Source organism: Lepus europaeus, chromosome 14 (assembly GCF_033115175.1).
Source record: "Lepus europaeus isolate LE1 chromosome 14, mLepTim1.pri, whole genome shotgun sequence".
NCBI classification, from domain to species: Eukaryota; Metazoa; Chordata; class Mammalia; order Lagomorpha; family Leporidae; genus Lepus; species Lepus europaeus.
Window position 1 is genome coordinate 40412854 of NC_084840.1, and position 18594 is coordinate 40431447.

At 44.9% G+C, this 18594-nt stretch overlaps 1 protein-coding gene and 1 non-coding gene across 2 annotated transcripts in view; one reads left to right on the forward strand and one right to left on the reverse strand.

Moving 5' to 3' along the window:
* The first annotated feature begins 49 nt into the window (after positions 1-49).
* Positions 50-18594, forward strand: part of DCLRE1C (DNA cross-link repair 1C) — a 59286-nt gene continuing 40741 nt past the window's right edge. The window contains 8 exon segments of the mRNA XM_062210487.1: positions 50-212; positions 5716-5767; positions 8141-8225; positions 11014-11073; positions 15167-15222; positions 15711-15812; positions 16460-16532; positions 16717-16857. Coding sequence (XP_062066471.1) covers positions 104-212; positions 5716-5767; positions 8141-8225; positions 11014-11073; positions 15167-15222; positions 15711-15812; positions 16460-16532; positions 16717-16857 — 678 coding nt within the window. The 5' untranslated portion in view covers positions 50-103.
* Positions 11117-11223, reverse strand: LOC133774044 (small nucleolar RNA SNORA36 family). The gene has a single exon (XR_009868022.1). It is a non-coding gene; the product is annotated as a small nucleolar RNA SNORA36 family (small nucleolar RNA).

The following is an 18594-nucleotide window of genomic DNA, read 5'->3' on the forward strand; positions in this document are numbered from 1 at the left end:
CGGTCTGCCAATGAGGAGGCGGCGCGCAGCTTCCCGGAAGCGGCGGCGCGAGCCGGGTCGGCCTTGGCCGCCCTGACTGCTGGAGGTCGGGATCGGCGGCACAATGAGTTCCTTTGAGGGACAGATGGCAGAGTATCCAACCATCTCCATAGACCGCTTCGACAGGGAGAACCTGAGGGCCCGCGCCTACTTCCTGTCCCACTGCCACAAGGGTGAGTGAAGCCCCGCGCACAGCCGGAAGAGGACAGGGGCCTGGGCTCCGCAGCAAGGCGGGGGTGTGGTGCGAGCAATGGCAGCCCCCAGGGGGACTGGAGGGCTCGCCCGGCCCCGGCGGCTCTTCGCCCTCCCTACGGCTTAGTTTCCGGGTCTGTACTGCCAGTTACTCAGTGCCTCGGGCCAGTATTCTGGGAGCTCCCCAGTGGCCGTTGGTCAGAGGCTGGTGAGCTTTGGTTGGTCCCCCCGCCCAGCCTGGCTTCCACGTGGCAAAGAAAACTAGTTTCGGACCACATTCAGGCACTGCACACCACACCGGACGTCCATTCACAAGCAGGTGTACCCATACAGCCAGAGTTAAATCACGAGGCCTGTGTGAGAGCTCCATGACATGCAAGCTGCCCCTTCTGTTAGATGTTCCGTCCACATCCAACACTCCAGGTTCGTTCTAGCCTAGGATGGCAGGATGCAGATTTACCTTAAAGATGGCCAGCAGGGGACCGGCATGGTGGTGTAGTGGGTAAAGCCTCCCGCTCTCCCGCCTGCGATAGACACCAGCAACCCCCATGGGCGCTGGTTGGTGTCCTGGCTACCCCACTTCCAATCCATCTCCCTGCTGATGGCCTGGGAAAGCAGTGGATGATGACTGGGGCCCCTACACCCATGTGAGAAGCTTGGAAGAAGCTCCTGGCTTGGGCCTTGCTCTGCCCTGACCGCTGCAGCCATCTGAGGAGGGAGCCAGGGGATGGAAGATCTCTGTTTTTCCCTTTCTCACTCTTTCAAATAAATAATCTAAAAAAAGAAAAAAGCCATCTGGCACCCAGGACGCCCAGAACCAGGCTTTCACAGCTGGACACAGTTAAGGATTAAATTTAGGGTGGATCATCACCCTTACTTAATACAGGGTTGAGGTTAGATGCCCCCGGTGAGGATGGTGTCAGTCCTTAGAGCTGGAAAGCCATTGTCCTAACATCTGTGATGGTGACTAAGAAGTCACTAACTGAAGCGCTCCAGCAGCCCGAGTAGGATCTTCCAGCCACCCTGTGGAGGTGTGGATCGGAGTGTAACAAACTTAAACCGCACACATGCAGGTCAGAAGGGGCAGACTGTTTTAAAGTGAGCTGTGCACCTGGAAACACTGCCTTTGTTCACAGAGACTGCGGGAAAGCCACCTGTGTGTGTGGAATCTATCACTTTAACCTGTTATAAACTGCTGCAGTTGTTGCCTTTTCCTCCTTTGCCTGTGATTTTTTTTTTTTTTTTTTTTTGGACAGGCAGAGTTAGAGAGAAAGGTCTTCCTTCCGTTGGTTCACCCCCGAAATGGCTGCTACAGCCGGCGCGCTGCGCCAATCCAAAGCCAGGAGCCAGGTGCTTCCTCCTGGTCGCCCAAGCTCTTGAGCCATCCTCCACTGCCTTCCCGGGCCACAGCAGAGAGCTGCACTGGAAGAGGAGCAACCAGGCCTAGAACCCAGAGCCCATGTGGGATGCCGGCGCCACAGGCGGAGGATTAGCCTAGTGAGCCGCAGCGCCGGCCAACCTGTGATCTTTTTAATGAGGAAAATCTGGAGCTCCTTGCGCCAGTAAGCCAGTACCACTGTGAGCCTTTTTGAGAGGCTCTCTGTTCTTAAAAGTGACATTTGGGTTTTGTTTATCATTGAGGGCCCACTGCTGGATGAGGCGGCCCCTGTTTTTCCTTTCTGTGTTACATCTCAGTTGGAAGCTCTGAACTCAAAATGTGAAATAGCCGTTAAAAGGAAGAGTTTATTTGAGCCAAGGAGAACAGAACAAAGGGCATTTCATTAATCGGAGAGCTCCAAGAACCAGCATAGGTTCTGAGAACTCTAGCTAGCAATGATCTGATAGTATTAATAGAAAAACAGAAGTGAGGCATAGAAAACAATTGAACCGGCTCCCACTTACTTGGTCTATCAGTCAGTAAGCTGGTTACAGCTTAATTAGTAGGGTATGGTCCTGCTGCTTAGTGCAAGAGCCCAGTCTAAATCAGCAGGCTCCTACAAAATTTAATTAACAGAGTCATGTAATATTAAAGTATGCTTTAGGAGCTTGCCCTTCATTTTTAAGAGTAGTGAGAGATTGGAGAAATAATTCATCTAAAGGAATTTGTGAAAATATCATGTTTGTACATTAAGCAGGGAACTTTCTACTATGGAGCAGTTTATAATAATCCTGCGTGGATCTGTTTACTCAACCAGGATGTAAACTCATCAAAGGCAAGGACTCAACTTCTCTGGAGGTTTCCCATAGTGCATGTTGATGGTTTTTAACCCTTTTGGGACATAGACTTTTTTGTTGTCTTAAAGATATATTCTATCTATTTGAAAGGCAGAGTTACAGAGAGAGTTCTTCCATTTGCTAGTTCATTCCCCAAATGGATGCAATGGCTGGGGCTGGGCCAGACTGGAGCCAGGAGCTTCATCCCTGTTTCCCATGTGGGTGCAGTGTCCCAAACACTTGGACGATTTTCCACTGCTTTCCCAGGTGCATTATTAGGGAGCTGGATCAGAAGTGGGGCAGCTGGGATTCTAACGAGTGCCCATATGAGATGCCCATATGGCACTGCAGGTTGCAACTTAACCCACTATGCCACAGCGGTGGGTCCTTGGGGCATAGACTTCTTAGACTGTTTCCTTCAAGCTTCTCTGTTGAAGCCCTTTATCCACTGTGACTGTATTTGGGGATAGGGCTTTTAGGAGGTAATTAAAGTTAATAGCGGTCATAAGGGTGTGTGGAGGAGTCTTACTCTGAAAGGATTATCGGCCTTCTAAGAAGAGGAAGAGATGGGGCCAATTTCGTGAGCACACAATGGAAGTTAGCTGGTCTATCTGCCATGGAAAGAACTCTCACAAGAAGCCAGATGGGCCTGCACGTTGATTTTTGAATTTACAATTTCCTGAAATGTGAGAAAATAAATTTTTGTTATGTAAACCACCAATTTTATGAATTTTTTTTTAATGACAGCCTGAGCAGACTAATGAAGAGCATCTAACAAAAATCTATGGAGTCTTTCGCTATTAAAGAAAATGCATATGAACACATTAATGTCACATTTTGATGACATTGGGAATAGGCCATGGACCCAAATGGTGCCTATTTGTGGACAGTCTGGAATCCACTACTGTGTTCAGGTTGGACTTTGCTAAGCACTAGTAAGGCCCAGAGGGGTCAGCATTGTGACGCGGCTGGTCAAGTTGCTCCCTGTGACCCAGGTATCCCATATTAGTGACAGTTCAAATCATGACTGCCCGGCTTCCAATTCAGCTCCCTGCTAAAGCACCTGGGAAGGCAGTGGAAGATGGCCCAAGTACTTGGGCCCTGCCACCCCTCTGGGAGACAAGAATGAAGTTCCTGGCCTCGGGATTCAGCCTGGCCCTGCTCTGTAGGCCATTTGGGGAATAAACCAGTGGTTGGAAGAGCTCTGTAACTCTGCTTTTCAAATAAACAAATCTTGCCAGGGTGGGGGTAGGGGTGAGAAAAGTAAGGTCCTGCGGATGAGAGGGCATCTGAGTGGCTGAGGGTTGGGGAGACTCTTTGAAGGGGCGACTTAGAATGATTCTTTCTGGTCAAGACTATAGGTGCGGTTCTCACAGCACAAAGTAAGTTCACCCAGATTCTCTTGACCCAGTTAGTAAGGGTGGAGAGGATGGAGAGGGTGATGCCTGCTGAGTCTGAGCGCATGGAGCAGAGACTAGATTCAGCCCCCTTTTTGCCTTGGCACAAGCTCTTTAAAAACACCAGTTACAGGGAGTCCTGCCTTGGGATGTACCCCTAAAAGACTAAACCAAGTGTGACCTGGGAGCACTCATCTCTGAGGGGAAAGGTCGATCTTTTGGGATATGTGTCCAGTCAGTTGCTACCGGGTGAGGTGCTATGACTGCTGGGAGCACCAGTGATATATGTATGTGAGGGTGGTGGTAATTGTAATTAAAAGAATTGGTGGGAGTTCCAGTGCTGTGGCATAGCGGGTTAAGCCGCGGCACCAATTTGTGTCCCAGCTGCTCTATTTCTGATCCAGCTCTCTGCTAATGCACCTGGGAAAGCAGCAGAATATGGCACAAGTTCCTGGGCCCCTGCCACCCACGTGGGAGACCCAGAAGAAGCTCCTGACTTCGGGCTGGTACGATCCTTGTTGTTGCGGCCATTTGGGGAGTGAACCAGCAGATGGAAGATCTCTCTTTCATTCCCTCTCTATCTCTGTAACTCTGCCTTTCAAATAAATGAATGAATATTTTTAAAAATTTGGTTATTGTTGTTTAGCTTCTACATGCTAAAGATTCAGAATATATTGTATATATATTTATAATGCACCATATGTTGACTGTGCTGTTATCCATTTTTTTTATGATTTATTTATTTATTTGTAAAAAAAGAGTTACAGAGAAGCAGAGGCAGACAGAGAGAGGAAGAGAGGCCTCCCATCTGTTGGTACACTCCCCAGTAGCTGCAACAGCTGGAGCTGGGCCGATCCGAAGCTAGGAGCCTGGAACTTCTTCCGAGTCTCCCACATGGGTGCAGGGGACCAAAGGACTTGGGCCATCTTCTCTGCTTTCCCAGGCCATAGCAGAGAGCTGGATCAGAAGTGGAGCAGCTGGGACTCGAACCAGCACCCATGTGGGATACTGACACTGCAGGCATGGCTTTATCCACTACTTCACAGCACCAGCCCCCTGTTACCTTTCTTAAATGTTACCTTTTCTCTGTCTGGTAACTTGGAGGGCTGTGGAGCAAGTCTGCATGGGTAGTAATGTCTCGCCTTTTCTGTTTGTTGTTGTTGTTGTTGTTTAAATATTTATTTACAAAAGGCAGAGTTACAGAGAGAAAGGGAAGGACAGAGAAAGAAATCTGGATCTCCACATGGGTGCAGAGGCCCAAGGTCTTGGGTCATTATCCATTGCTTTCCCAGGTGGAGTGGCCGGGACTCGAACCGGCGGCCATATGGTAGTGGCTTTACCCTCTAGGCCATAGTGCCAGCCCAAGTGTCTTTGAACCAGTAGCTACTGGAGGCTGTGACAATGAAACACTCCTGGCCTAGCCTGAGTAATTTCCTGGTGGATTCCCTAGAATTAAGCTTGAGTTTATCAACAGACTCACTTTTGTCTTTGGAATTGAATAGGTTACAGAGTGAGGTCTGAAGTCTGGTTGGGTTGAAATGAAAGAAGTGAGTAAAGGGAAGGGCTGGAAGCAGACGCCATTCTTCCGTGGTTGCTGGGAGTGGTGTGGGCCCTGCCCTGAGATGTGCCAGGTCACCTTGTTTTAGATGGCTCAGAGACAGGCAACTGTTGGTGTTTCCTGTTCTGTTCTCAGAAAGATTTCTTGCCTGTAGAAGACAAGGCTGAGAGCCTACATGAATTAGTTCTCTTATAAAATGAACCTCTTGTATTTTCTCTTAACAGGAAACTTAAAAAGATGATTCAGTTTCCTTCGACTTAGAAATCTCCTGAAAAAAATAAAATATTATTGATTTTTTTACTCTTTTGTTTTTAGATCACATGAAAGGGCTAAGAGCCCCAACCTTGAAAAGAAGATTGGAATGCAGGTAATTTATCTTGCTGCTTTTTATGTGTCTTTTTTTTTTTTTTTGACAGGCAGAGTGGATAGTGAGAGAGAGAGAGAGACAGAGAGGAAGGTCTTCCTTTTTGCTGTTGGTTCACTCTCCAATGGCTGCTGCAGCAGGCGCATCTCGCTGATCCGAAGCCAGGAGCCAGGTGCTTCTCCTGGTCTCCCATCGGGTGCAGGGCCCATGGACTTGGGCCATCCTCCACTGCCTTCCCGGGCCATAGCAGAGAGCTGGCCTGGAAGAGGGACAACCGGGATAGAATCCGGCAGCCCAACCGGGACTAGAACCCGGTGTGCCGGCGCCGCAAGGCAGAGGATTAGCCTGTTAAGCCACGGCGCCGGCTTTATGTGTCTTTTTAAACTAAACATTTTAATTGAGAGATAATGTCTATACAGAAAAATACATACATCAAGAGTACAGTCTGATAAATTGCAGAATAAACATATCTGTGACTATATTTAAAAATATGTGTGTATATATATTTTTTAAATTTACTGCATTTATTTGAAAGGCAAAGTTACAGACAGAGAGGGGGAGACTGCATGCAAGAAAGATCTTGGAATCGCTGATTTCACTCCCTGTATGGCCACAACAGCCAGGGCTGGGCCAGGCAGAAGTCAGGAGTCTGGAACTCCGTCGGGGTCTCCCACGTGGATGCAGGGGCCCAAGCACCCAGACCATTCTCCACTGCTTTTCCAGGCACATTAGCAGGGAGCTGGGTCAGAATTAGAGCAGCTGAGACCTGAACTGGTGTTCATATGGGAGGCCAGTGTTGTAGGCAGTGGTTTAACTTGCTGTGCCACAACTTTGGCTCCTAAGACATGTATTTGAGAGAATCCTTTGACCTTCAAATCAATGGATGTCAGGCTTCTCTGCTAATAACTTATCATAGTCTGTGTTCTTGACAACGATATTATTGGATATTTACTGTATTCTGGGCACTCTGTATTTCTTAGTGCAACTACATTTTTTTGAGTGCTTGCAGTGAGTCTGTCCTTGTCCTGGAGGTTGAGAAACTATTAGTGAGCAACACATATGAAAATCCTGCCCTCGTGGAGCTGACGTTCTCATTAGTGTCTCTTGATAACCTTTGGAATCTGTACCATTCTTATCATTTATGTTTTACAGATGAGGAAACTGAGGAACCACAGAGGTTAAATTAGTTGCCCAGTGTCATGCAGCCAGTAAGTTGCAGGACCAGGATTTCAACAAGGTCCGTTTGACTTTAGATCTTATGTATCAGTTAGCTGTTGCTGTGTAACAAACCACTCCAAAACTGAGTTGCATAAAGCAACACAAGTCATGTGTTGGCTCTGTTTCCATGGGTCTAGAATTCCGGCAGGGTATGGTGGGATAGGTGGCTTCTGCCTGCCTGGGAGTCATGTGGGGCTGAAATTATCTGAAGCCTCAATCAGTAATACTCTGCCTCAAAGAGCAAGAAGCTAGAACAGTTGGGGCTTCTTAGGCACCCCTTTCTATCCCCAAGGAATCTCTTTAGCAGGGTGGTTTCAGGAGAACTGGACTTCATAAACGGAGACCTGAAGTTAAAAAGAATGAAGGGAGTTCAAAAAGTTTATGGAAAAATGGAATTAAGTTTCTTTTGGTACAAAACATTTTTGAAACCTGTACTTAGTTTTTTCATAATAGGCATCTTCCACGAACTTTTTGAAGCCCCTCATATGCCCAAGAGAGAACCCAGAGGAAGCCGCACTGCCAGAAGCCGCAGCTCCGAAAGTCATACAGCTATGCCCACTGTATTCTATGATTGAGGCATTGCCAAAATTTGCCCAGCTCCAGTGGAAGGGGGCATGTACCCTTCCTGTCAGTGGAGGGATTTTGATATCTGTTTTGTGAGAAGAGAGTACATGGGTGCAGTGGAAAGTCGTGTGACCATCTGTGGAAAATACAGTCTACCACAGGCAGTATTCCTAAGCTCTAAACTACACTACCGCATTGTTAAAGCTTATGTTCAATTAATTTCTGTTCACTTAAACCCAGTAAATTTAAATGAAGTAAAAAATAGAAGTCTTGGTTCCCAGCATCCCTTGTCCCATCCCTGGTGGTATCTTTCCACATGTACCTGATTATGTACTTTAAACACAGTATTTCACCAGATCTTATGTCTTTCCTTCCATTTTTGCTGTCAGTGGGACTGAGATAATGAAACAGTCCATGGAGCACAGGTGTGTTGGTAACCACTCTGACATTTCATGTGCCAGCACAATTTCTGAAGTATAGACAACTGATGTGTGATGCAGTGTATTTTCTAGTCACCAAAGTAGCTCATTTTGAAATGAACTGAAAACGTTTTCTTTATTTTTAATTTTTAAAATTTTTGTCTTTTCCTTTCAGCTTGAAGGTTTATCTATACTGTTCACCTGTTACCAAGGAGTTGTTGTTAACTAATCCAAAATACAGATTTTGGGAGAAACGAATTGTAAGTTTTATTTTTTGAATAATGCTAATTATTTTTAAGTGTGAAGTATTTTTAGAGGTAGATTGAAAAAGTATTGGAATTTTCCCAAACCCAACACCTCATACACTATAATTATCCTTGTTAATTAGAATATTGATATTTGGTCTTTATAATTCAGCAGCGTGAAGAGGAAGACATTTTGCTGTTAATTTGTTTTTCTTCTTCCTCTAGTTTGATCAAGAGCTTCAGGTTTCTTTAATCTTACTGACTTTCTAGATAAGATGCATTATAGGCCAGCACTGTGGCTCAATAGACTAATCCTCTGCCTGTGGCGCTGGCACACCAGGTTCTAGTCCTGGTCGGGGCACCGGATTCTGTCCCGGTTGCCCCTCTTCCAGGCCAGCTCTCTGCTGTGGCCCGGGAGTGCAGTGGAGGATGGCCCAAATCCTTGGGCCCTGCACCCGATGGGAGACCAGGAGAAGCACCTGGCTCCTGCCTTTGGATCAGCGCGGTGCACCGGCCACGGCCGCTATTGTAGGGTGAACCAACGGCAAAAAAGAAGACCTTTCTCTCTCTCTGTCTCTCTCACTGTCCACTCTGCCTGTCAAAAAAAATGCATTATAATTTTTTAAAAGATTTATTTTTTATTTATTTGTAAGAGTTACAGAGAAAGGAGAGACAGATCATCCACTCTATGGTTCACTCCCCCAAATGGCCACAACGGCTGGGGCTGGGCTAGGCTGAAGCCTGGAGCTTCTTCTGGGATTCCCACATGTGTGCAGGGGCCCAAGGACTTGGGCCATCTTCCAGTGCTTTCCCAGGCCATTGGGAGCTAGATTGGAAGTGAAGCAGCTGGGTGTTGAACTGGCACCCATATGGGATGCTGGCACCACAGGCAGAGGCTTAACCTGCTGTGCCGCATGGCCCACATTTTAATATGTTAAAGTGTAAAATATTCATTAACATAATTGCTATGTCCTTTTTTCTTATGGGTTCTAAGAAGAGGGAAACCTTCAGAATAATAAAAATGCAATGGATAGCTTTTAGTCTTGCAAAGGACATTGGCTCTGTCCCATGTAAACTAGTAAAGGGGAAGGAAAGCAGACATCTGTACATAGAAAACACAACAATGGCCGAAAAAGTCCTATTATAACACTCATTAGCGTAAATATGATGGATTTAATGCAACTCTATCAAAAGGCAATTTATTAGTGTAAGTCAAGAAGAATAAGAAAGATCCACCAGTCATGGATCTACAAGTGACACAGGGGATACTTTCAGACTGAAATGGAGGGAAGAAAATAGAGAGATGCTAAATAATTAGAAACCCAAAATGTTAGAGTGGCAATTTTTATATCAAACAAAGTAGAATTGAAATCATAAAACCCCACACAAACATAAGTTTCAAAGAGGATGTTATTTACTGTTAAAAGAACAATGGTGTCAAGAAGATACAAACGTATGTGCCACTGACAAAGCAGCTTTCAACTGGATAAAGTCATTACTGCCGGCACCTGTCACCAGTGCTGGCTCAAGGAAGGAGAGCTGTAATAAGTGAATAGAATCAGGGCTTGGATTAGGACTCACGTGGTCATGGGATCGGGTAGCAAAGTCTGCACAGGTGTTGTGAAGATTCTGCTGGATGTTTGCTGACAGATCTTAAATCTGGCTTCTTTCTTTCCCTTCTGCCCTATGTTTGGGCCAGCTGATCATAAAAGGCAGCTGGAACCTGAACCCGTGCTCATATGGGATGCCAGCATCACAGGTGGAAACTTAACCCACTGTGCCACAGCATCAGATTGCATAAAAGAAATGTTTTAAATTATTGATCTCTTCCTAACCAAAACAAAAAAAACAAAAAACTACAGGCACAGATAGTTTTGTGGATGTATTTTATCAAATAGTCAAAAGACAACAAGGTCTGGGTGGGTGTTTGGTGCAGCAGTTAACCTGCTGGTTGGGGTTCCTGCATCCCATATTAGAGTGCCTGGGTTTGAGCTCTGGCTCCAGCTCCTGAGACCAGCTTCCCATCAATGCAGAGCCTGGGAGGCAGCTGCTGATGTGATAGCTCAAGTAGTTGGATCCCTGTTACCCACATGGAAACTTGAATTGAGTTCCTGGGTGACTCAGTTTGTGCCAGGCTGAGCCCTGGCCATTGCCGGTTATGAGGGGAGTGAACCAGCAGGTGGAGCCCTTTGTTCATCTGTCTCCATGTTCTCAAATAAAATGAAAATAAAGAATACTCTCTAGTAATTCTTCTATTAGATTAGTTGTAGAAAATAATAAAAACATAAGCTGATTACCTTTGCTAGAAAATAGATGATAGCAGAAGTGGTAAAAGGTATTTCATATGTGAACATATATAAAAGTCCTAATTAAGATCATGGCTAACTGAACGTAACAGTATTAAATATATCACTAATAACATGTTTTATTCCAGAAATGCCAGGATATTTTATTTAAGATTTCTATTTGTTTTCATTTTATTTGAAAAATAGATAAAGAGACAGATTTTCCATGTGCTGGTTTATTCCCCAAATGGCCACAATAGCCAGGGTTGGCTTTGAGCCCAGGCCCTTTGATGGATGTAGGTGGCTTAACTGCTAGGCTAAACACCAACCTTATAATTTAATACTATTGCCAAATCTGCCTTTAAAAAGTTACACTTTTTGGGTTATCGTGTTTTCAAGCTGTTAAACTATTTATTGTAGTGAAATCAGAAATTGTTATACAGAGAAAGACTATTTGAGATGGTAAAGGTAATAAAGCAATGAAAAACTGATATGTACATGATCTCTTATTTTAATAGATATCAATTGAAACTGAAACTCCTACCCAGATATCATTAGTTGATGAAGCATCAGGCGAGGTAACTATTAAATATTGTTTTCTTTTTCCTTTTTTTTTTTCATTGTTGTAGAATGGGGGTAAATGAGTAGTGTAGTACTTTCTATCCAGTTCTATCTCCTAGCCCCTTCAATGTCCCAAAGTGTAATTAACAGAAAAGTATATTTTAAAAAAAAAGCTAACATGATTGATTGTTCTTCTAAAATCTTCTTTCCTAGAATTTTGTTTCTTTACATTTTTAACTTGAAAGGTAGGAAGAGAAAGAAGAGAGAGAAAGAGTGACAGAAAAAGAGATGGAGAGCCTCCATCCACTCTGACTCCCTGCAGCAGGGCTGGGCCAGGCTGAAGCCAGGAGCTGGGGACTCAGTCCAGGTCTCCCATGTGGGTGGCAGGAACCCAACTGCTTGAGCCATCACCTGCTACCTCCCAGGTGGCATACTGAAAGGAAACTGAAATCAGGAGTGGAGCTGGGACTTGAATCCAGGTACCCCAATCTGGGATGCAAGTATCCCAACTGACATCTGAATCACTACAAAATGCTTGCCCACTCCTTGATTTTGAATGTTCATTTAACCATTACACGAGTTTTTAGAAAAACAAAGCAAGATATTTGTGAATGTCTTAGTTCATTTGGGTTTCTGTCACAAAAACAACAGATTGCGGCTTAAACAGCAGACATTTATGTCATGCAGTCCTGACCAAGATCAAGACTCTAGATGCTTTAGTGCCTGGTTAGGGCCTGTTTTTTTGTTCATAGGCTGCCATCTTTTCCCTGTATCGTCACAGGACAGAAAGGGCACCCAACTCCCTTGGGCTTTTGAGAGTCCTCTCATCCCATTCATGAGGGCTTTACCTTTAAGAACTGATCACCTGGGGATGGTGATGTGGCATAGCGGGTAAAGCCACTGCCTGCAGCTCCAGCATCCCAAATGGGTGCTGTTTGAGTTCCAGCTGCTCCACTTCCAATCCAGGTCCCTGCACCCACGTGGAGACCCAGCTGAAGCTCCTGGCTTTGGCAGTGCCCAGTCCTGGCTGTTGCGGCTGTTTGGAGGGTGAACAAGTGGATGAAAGATCTCTTATCTCTTTGCCTGTGCCTCTCTTCCTCTGTAACTCTGACTTTCAAATAAATGGATCTTAAAAGAAAAAAGAAAAGAACTGATCACCTCCCAAAGCCTAATACAATCTCACTGGGAGTTAGGATTTAACAAATTAATTCTGGGGGACAAGCATCCAGTCCATAACAGCAATGCTTTTATTTTCTACTTTGAAAGGATTGGACATGGCTTAGTTTTTGTCAACATTATTTTTTAAAATTTATTTATTTATTTATTTGAGAGGTAGTTACAGACAGTGAGAGGGAGAGACAGGGAGAAAGGTCTTCTATCCGCTGATTCACTCCCCAGATAGCTGCAACGGCCGGAGCTGCACTGATCGGAAGTCAGGAGCTTCCTCTGGGTCTCCCACGTGGGTTCAGGGGCCCAAGGACTCAGGCCACCTTCCACTGCTTTCCCAGGCCACAGCAGAGAGCTGGATGGGAAGAGGAGCAGCTGGGACTAGAACTGGCGCTCATATGGGATGCCGGCGCTGCAGGCAGAGGATTAACCTACTGTGCCACAGCACAGACCCCAACATTATTTCTTTTTAGTGTTACTTGCTAATGATGGGAACTCCAGAACTTACTATTACTATGTGATGTCATTGTTACATTTGTAAGCTTATTATAATGTTCAGGACACAAAACAGTGATTAATATTTTTGCAGTACATTTATGAATGTTACAATTTTTTTTCTAAATAATTCTTATTCATAAAAGGTCACTTCTTGGTAAATAAAATTTAGTTTTTATCCTTAAGTTTATAAGTAGTACTTTTGCAAATGTCTTATTTTAATAATAAGTAGGGCAGGGGCTGACACTGTGGCTTACTTGGTTAATCCTCCGCCTGTGGCACTGACATCCCATATGGGTGCCGGGTTCTAGTCCCAGTTGCTCCTCTTCCAGTCCAACTCTCTGCTATGGCCTGGGAAGGCAGTGGAGAATGTCCCAAGTGCTTGGGCCCCGGTACCCACATGGGAGACCGGGAGGAAACACCTGGCTCCTGGCTTCGGATCGGCGCAGTTCTGGCCGTAGAGGCCATTTGGGGGGTGAACCAACAGAAGGAAGACCTTTCTCTCTGTCTCTCTCTATATAGCACTGTCTGTAACTCTACCTGTCAAATAAAAAAAAATTTTTTTTAAATTATAAGTAGGGCAATGTATCTACCTCCCCCCCCCCCCCATTTAATGGCAAATCTAGTTAATATTTATTGTGTCGCTGGGTTATCACATTTCACATTGTTTTGCAAGTTCGATTCTGGGAGTGCCTTGTGTTGTGTGACTGTGATCAGAACAGTGACATCTGACATTGTCAGATGTTTCTTTAAAGAAAATTAGACAGTTGAAGCTGTAATGTTCTTCTCACCCCCAATTATCCTGATGAGATGAGTGTTGTGGCACAGTGCATTAAAGCATGTTTGGGATGCCCACATACCCTATTGGAGTCCTGATTTGAGTCTCAGCTCCCGGCTTCTCATCCAGCTCTCTGAGAATGCAGCCAGGGAGGCAGGAGATGGGTCAAGTGTTTGGGCCCTTGCCACCCGCGTGGGAATCTGGGGTGGAGTTCTGGGCTCCTGACTTCAGCCTGACACAGCTCTGGCTGTGGGGGCATTTGGGGAGTGAACCAGTAAATGGAATCTCTCTCTCTCCCTCTCTGCCCCACCCCCTTTCAAGTAAAGGGAAAGAAATAAACATAAAAAATTTTCCCAAGGGAGGACTACAGAGCCAGTTTAATACAGTTTAAAAATGGAAAGAATGACTGAAAGCTGTCCTGACTCACTTAGCTAGCTGCCTTTTTAGGCAGTGCTATTGTAGCTGGTTTGCAGCCTCGTCACGTCATGGGTATTGGTGAAAGACTGTCTCAGACCTGAGCAGCAAGCAGCGGCAGGCTCTTGCTGAGCAGAATCTTGCTGTCCCACTCTCTCTTTTTGTTTCTTCTCCAAAGCCATTGCTTTCGTGCAGTGTTTTTCAAGCTCCAGTCAATGGGAGACCCATCCAAGAGGGACTTTCAGAATAAAGTCCTGTCATTTGCAGCAAAATAGATGGAACTAGAGGATGTAATGCTAAGTGAAGTCACTTGGACACAGATACTACACATTCTTCCTCATCCGTGGGAGCTCAGTGCCCCAGGATATGGATTGCTAGAAGCTGGGAGGCGTAGGGGGAGAGAGGGAGTTTGGTGAGGATTATGGATTGTGACAAATCTACTAAGATAATACTAGGGGAAACGGATGTGGGGTATGTGGGAACTCTGTACAACTCTACAATTTTTATTTTGTCAACTTAAAACTATTCTAAAATTGAAAGTTTTAAAAATGGAAAGTAGAAATAACAGGGAATGATGAAGGCCTCCTTGAGGAGTCAGTGAGGAGTCACTGGTAGGTCTGGCGCCCTGCCCTCACCTTCTGCCGGCAGCCGAGCCCTGGCAGGACACGTGTTGAACAGTGTGGTGAATTCAACGGAGGAACTCCCCTTCTCCCCGCCCCAGCAGCCACTGTTCTTCTGTCTTTATGGACTTACCTATTCTGGACACTTCGTGTCGATGGAAGCATCCAGTCAGCTTTTGTGTCTGGCTTTTTTCACTCGGTACCTTGTTTTCAGGGGTCATCCATGTTGTAGCATGTGCTGTGGCTTCATTCCTTTTTATGGCTATGTAATATTCCATAGTAGGGCTGTTCCCCATTTTGTTTATTCATTCATCAGCTGACAGATATTTGGACCATTTCTCTTTTTTGGCCAGTATGAAACACTCTGAAATCTGCATGTACAAGTTTTTGCGTGGGCTTAAGTTTTCAGTTCTTTGGGGTATACAGCTAGAGGCAGAATTGAGTCCTGTGTAACTCTGTGTTTAATTGTTGAGTGGACAAGGATTTCACTTGTTTCCAGGATTTATTAATGAGGAAACTTGGGAGAAAAGACACAGTCTGTAATGGTACTTGAACCTGTAGTGTTAAGGATGTCTTTATTTAGCTGGATCCTATTGATAATTTCTGTTACGATTCTTTTCTTTATTTTCTTTTTAGAAGGAAGAAATTGTTGTGACTCTCTTACCAGCTGGTCACTGCCCAGGATCAGTTATGTAAGGGGCTCATCTGTTTTGCATTTTATTGTGTGTAACTGTGTATTATGTTTATAGAAATAAACTGCTGAGGTCTAAAAAATAATAGGTGTAGGTAGAGGGACGTTTCACTATTTTTCTGGCAATTTCTTTAATTGTTTCCAAATTGGACTTGGAGTCTGAAGTAAAGATCAAATTTGAAATGTGATTTTTCTTATCACATGGATTTTTTGCTTCTTGAACAGAAATTATCTCAAAATATAAATGAGAGTATTAACGCTATGGGGACCATCTATTATATACCCAGTGGCATCTCAGTTTTGTTGTTCTATCCTTGAAGAGGTGACACTTAAGGGCCTGGTGTGTATATTTAGAGCTATTGAAATGCCATTGACAATATATCATGATGGCTGTATTTAGCTGGAAGCATTTGCCGTGTGTTTAGCCTGTATTTGCTTTATTAAAATTTTTTGAGACTTGGAAGTCACTGAGGCTTTTTTTTTTTTCAGGTTTTTATTTCAGGGCAGTAATGGAACTGTCTTGTACACAGGAGATTTCAGATTGGCAAAAGGAGAAGCTGCCAGAATGGAACTTCTGCACTCTGGTGGCAGGTACTGGGCCTTATGAAATTCTTGAATAGTTTAAAAAGTTTTAACTTTTTTTAATAGTTTAAAAAGTTTTTAAATAGTTTAAAAAGTTTTGGGGTGGGTGTTTAGTCTGTTAAGGTGATGGTTAAGATGGCTGCATCCTGTATCAGAGTACCTGGGTTTTATTCCTGAAAACAGAGCTCATGGCTCAAGTAATTGGGTTCCTGCCACCCAATTACAGAGAGAATGGACTTAGTTCACAGCCCAGACCAGCCCAGCCCTGGTGGTTGTAATATCTGGGAAGTGAACCAGAATCAGATGAGAGCCCTCTACCTCTCAAAAAAAGAAAGAATTTTTTGCTCTTTTCCCAGCAAACTCAAGCCTTTACTTCTATTAGAAACTCAATTTGATTATATTATTTGTAGGAGTAGGGGTAAATAGAGTTTGTGAATATTGATTGGGATAGTAGTTACATGACTGTGTTTAAAATTCACTACATTGTTGATATAAAATCTGTATCTGTGTCTCTTCTTATATTGGAATTATTTTTCAACAAAGTGGATTTAACAAAGAAATTCCAAATGGAATGGAATACCCTGTAAACTAAGAGTTTAAATTTTACAAGTAATTGTATGTCACATTATATGGGTAACACTAACTTTTTCTTTCAGAGTGAAAGACATCCAAAGTGTCTATTTAGATACTACTTTCTGTGATCCAAGATTTTATCAAATTCCAAGTCGGGTAAGTGTGCCTGGAGAAACAAGGTGATACCCGGGGCGTAGCCCCATTTCTTTCTGGAAGTTTGTAGGATGACACAATGTCAGATCCTAGTTGCTCCCCTTGGCGTGGATGCTGGTGAATGTTGGGAGGGAAAAGGGGAGCCTCTTCACAGTGTTAATTAGACTCTTTTAAAAATGCCGCCTAGGAGGAATGTTTAACTGGGATTTTGGAGCTGGTTCGAAGCTGGATCACTCGGAGTCCGTACCATGTTGTCTGGCTAAACTGTAAAGCAGCTTACGGCTATGAGTATTTGTTCACCAACCTTAGTGAAGAATTGGGAGTCCAGGTATAGTGACTGTTCATTCTTGTTTCTCACTTCTTTGCATCCTCCTGACTTGACCATTCCTTCCTCTGCTCGTCCCCAAGTAACTGAAAACAGTGACAGTTGGAAGTGGCCTATCAAAGCGGGTCTGCAGTGCAGGGTGGCCCCTGGGAAGTGTACATTACACTGGCATCTGTACAGTTGCTTCCTCCTGTGTGGATACAGATGGGAGCCTGAGTGGCTTCCAAGAGCCTTCAGGGAAGTAGCAGGAGTGTTTCTGCCAACTTGTGGGTCCTCAGATAAATTTAGTGATTATGATGAGCACAGAAAATGAATTCAGACAGGGAGAGGTCTGAATTTATTGCTTGCAGTGAGGTTATTGATAATTTTGAGATCTACTTGGGGAATAGACACATTTGATGCATCTTCAAAAATTTCATAAAAAATACATATTATGAAAAAAACCACACATGGATTTTCAAGATTTATCTTTTTTTTATAAACTTTTTTTTTTTTTTTGACAGAGTGGACAGTGAGAGAGAGAGACAGAGAGAAAGGTCTTCCTTTTGCCATTGGTTCACCCTCCAATGGCCGCCGCAGCCGGTGCACTGCGGACGGCTCACCGCGCTGATCCGAAGGCAGGAGCCAGGTGCTTCTCCTGTCTCCCATGGAGTGCAGGGGCCAAGCACTTGGGCCATCCTCCACTGCACTCCCGGGCCACAGCAGGGAGCTGGCCTGGAAGAGGGGCAACCAGGACAGAATCTGGCGCCCCAACCGGGACTAGAACCCGGTGTGCCGGCACCACAAGGCAGAGGATTAGCCTATAGAGCCACAGCGCTGGCCCTTAATGAACTTTTTTTAAAACTTTATTTGAAAGAGTTAGAGAGAGAGGGAGAGGGGGAGAGGGAGAAAGGGAGGGAGAGGAGGAAAGGGAGGGAGAGGGGAAGAGGGGGAGAGGGAGGGGGAGAGAGAGAGGGGGAGAGGGAGAGGGAGAGGGAGAGGTCTTCCATCCACTGGTTTACTCCCCAAATGGCCACAGTGGCCAGTGCTGAGCTGATCAGGAGCCAGGAACTTCTCCAGATCTCCTACATGGGTGTAGCGGTCCAGAGACTTGGGCCATCCTCTGCTGCTTTCCCAGGCGATTAGCAGGGAGCTGGATCAGAAGTGGAGCAGCCAGGACTTGAACAGGCACCCACATGGGATGCCAGCACTGCAAGCTGTTTTTAACCTGCTGCGCCACAGCACCAGGCCCCTCAGACTCTCTCTCTCTCTCTTTTTTTAATTTGACAGGTAAAATTATAGACAGAGAGAAAGGTCTTCCTTCCATTGGTTCACTCCCCAGATGGCTGCTATGGCCAGTGCTGCGCCGATCCAAAGCCAGGAGCCAGGTGCTTCCTCCTGGTCTCCCATGTGGGTGCAGGGGCCCAAGGACTTGGGCCATCCTCCACTGCTTTCCCGGGCCACAGCAGAGAGTTGGACTGGAAGAGGAGCAACTGGGACTAGAACCCGGTGCCCACATGGGATGCCGGCACCACAGGTGGAGGATTAATCAAGTGAGCCTCGGCACTGGCCCCTCTCTTTTTTTTTTTTTAAAGGCTTTGTCTTTCTTTCTCTCTCTCTCTCTTTCTTTTTTTCTCTCTCTCTCTGTTTCTTTCTTTCTCTTTCTCTTTCTTTTTTTTTTTTTTTTTTTTTTTTTGTATTTTATTTATTTATTTGAGAAGCAGAGAGAAAGGTCTTCCATCCACAGGTTGACTACCCAAA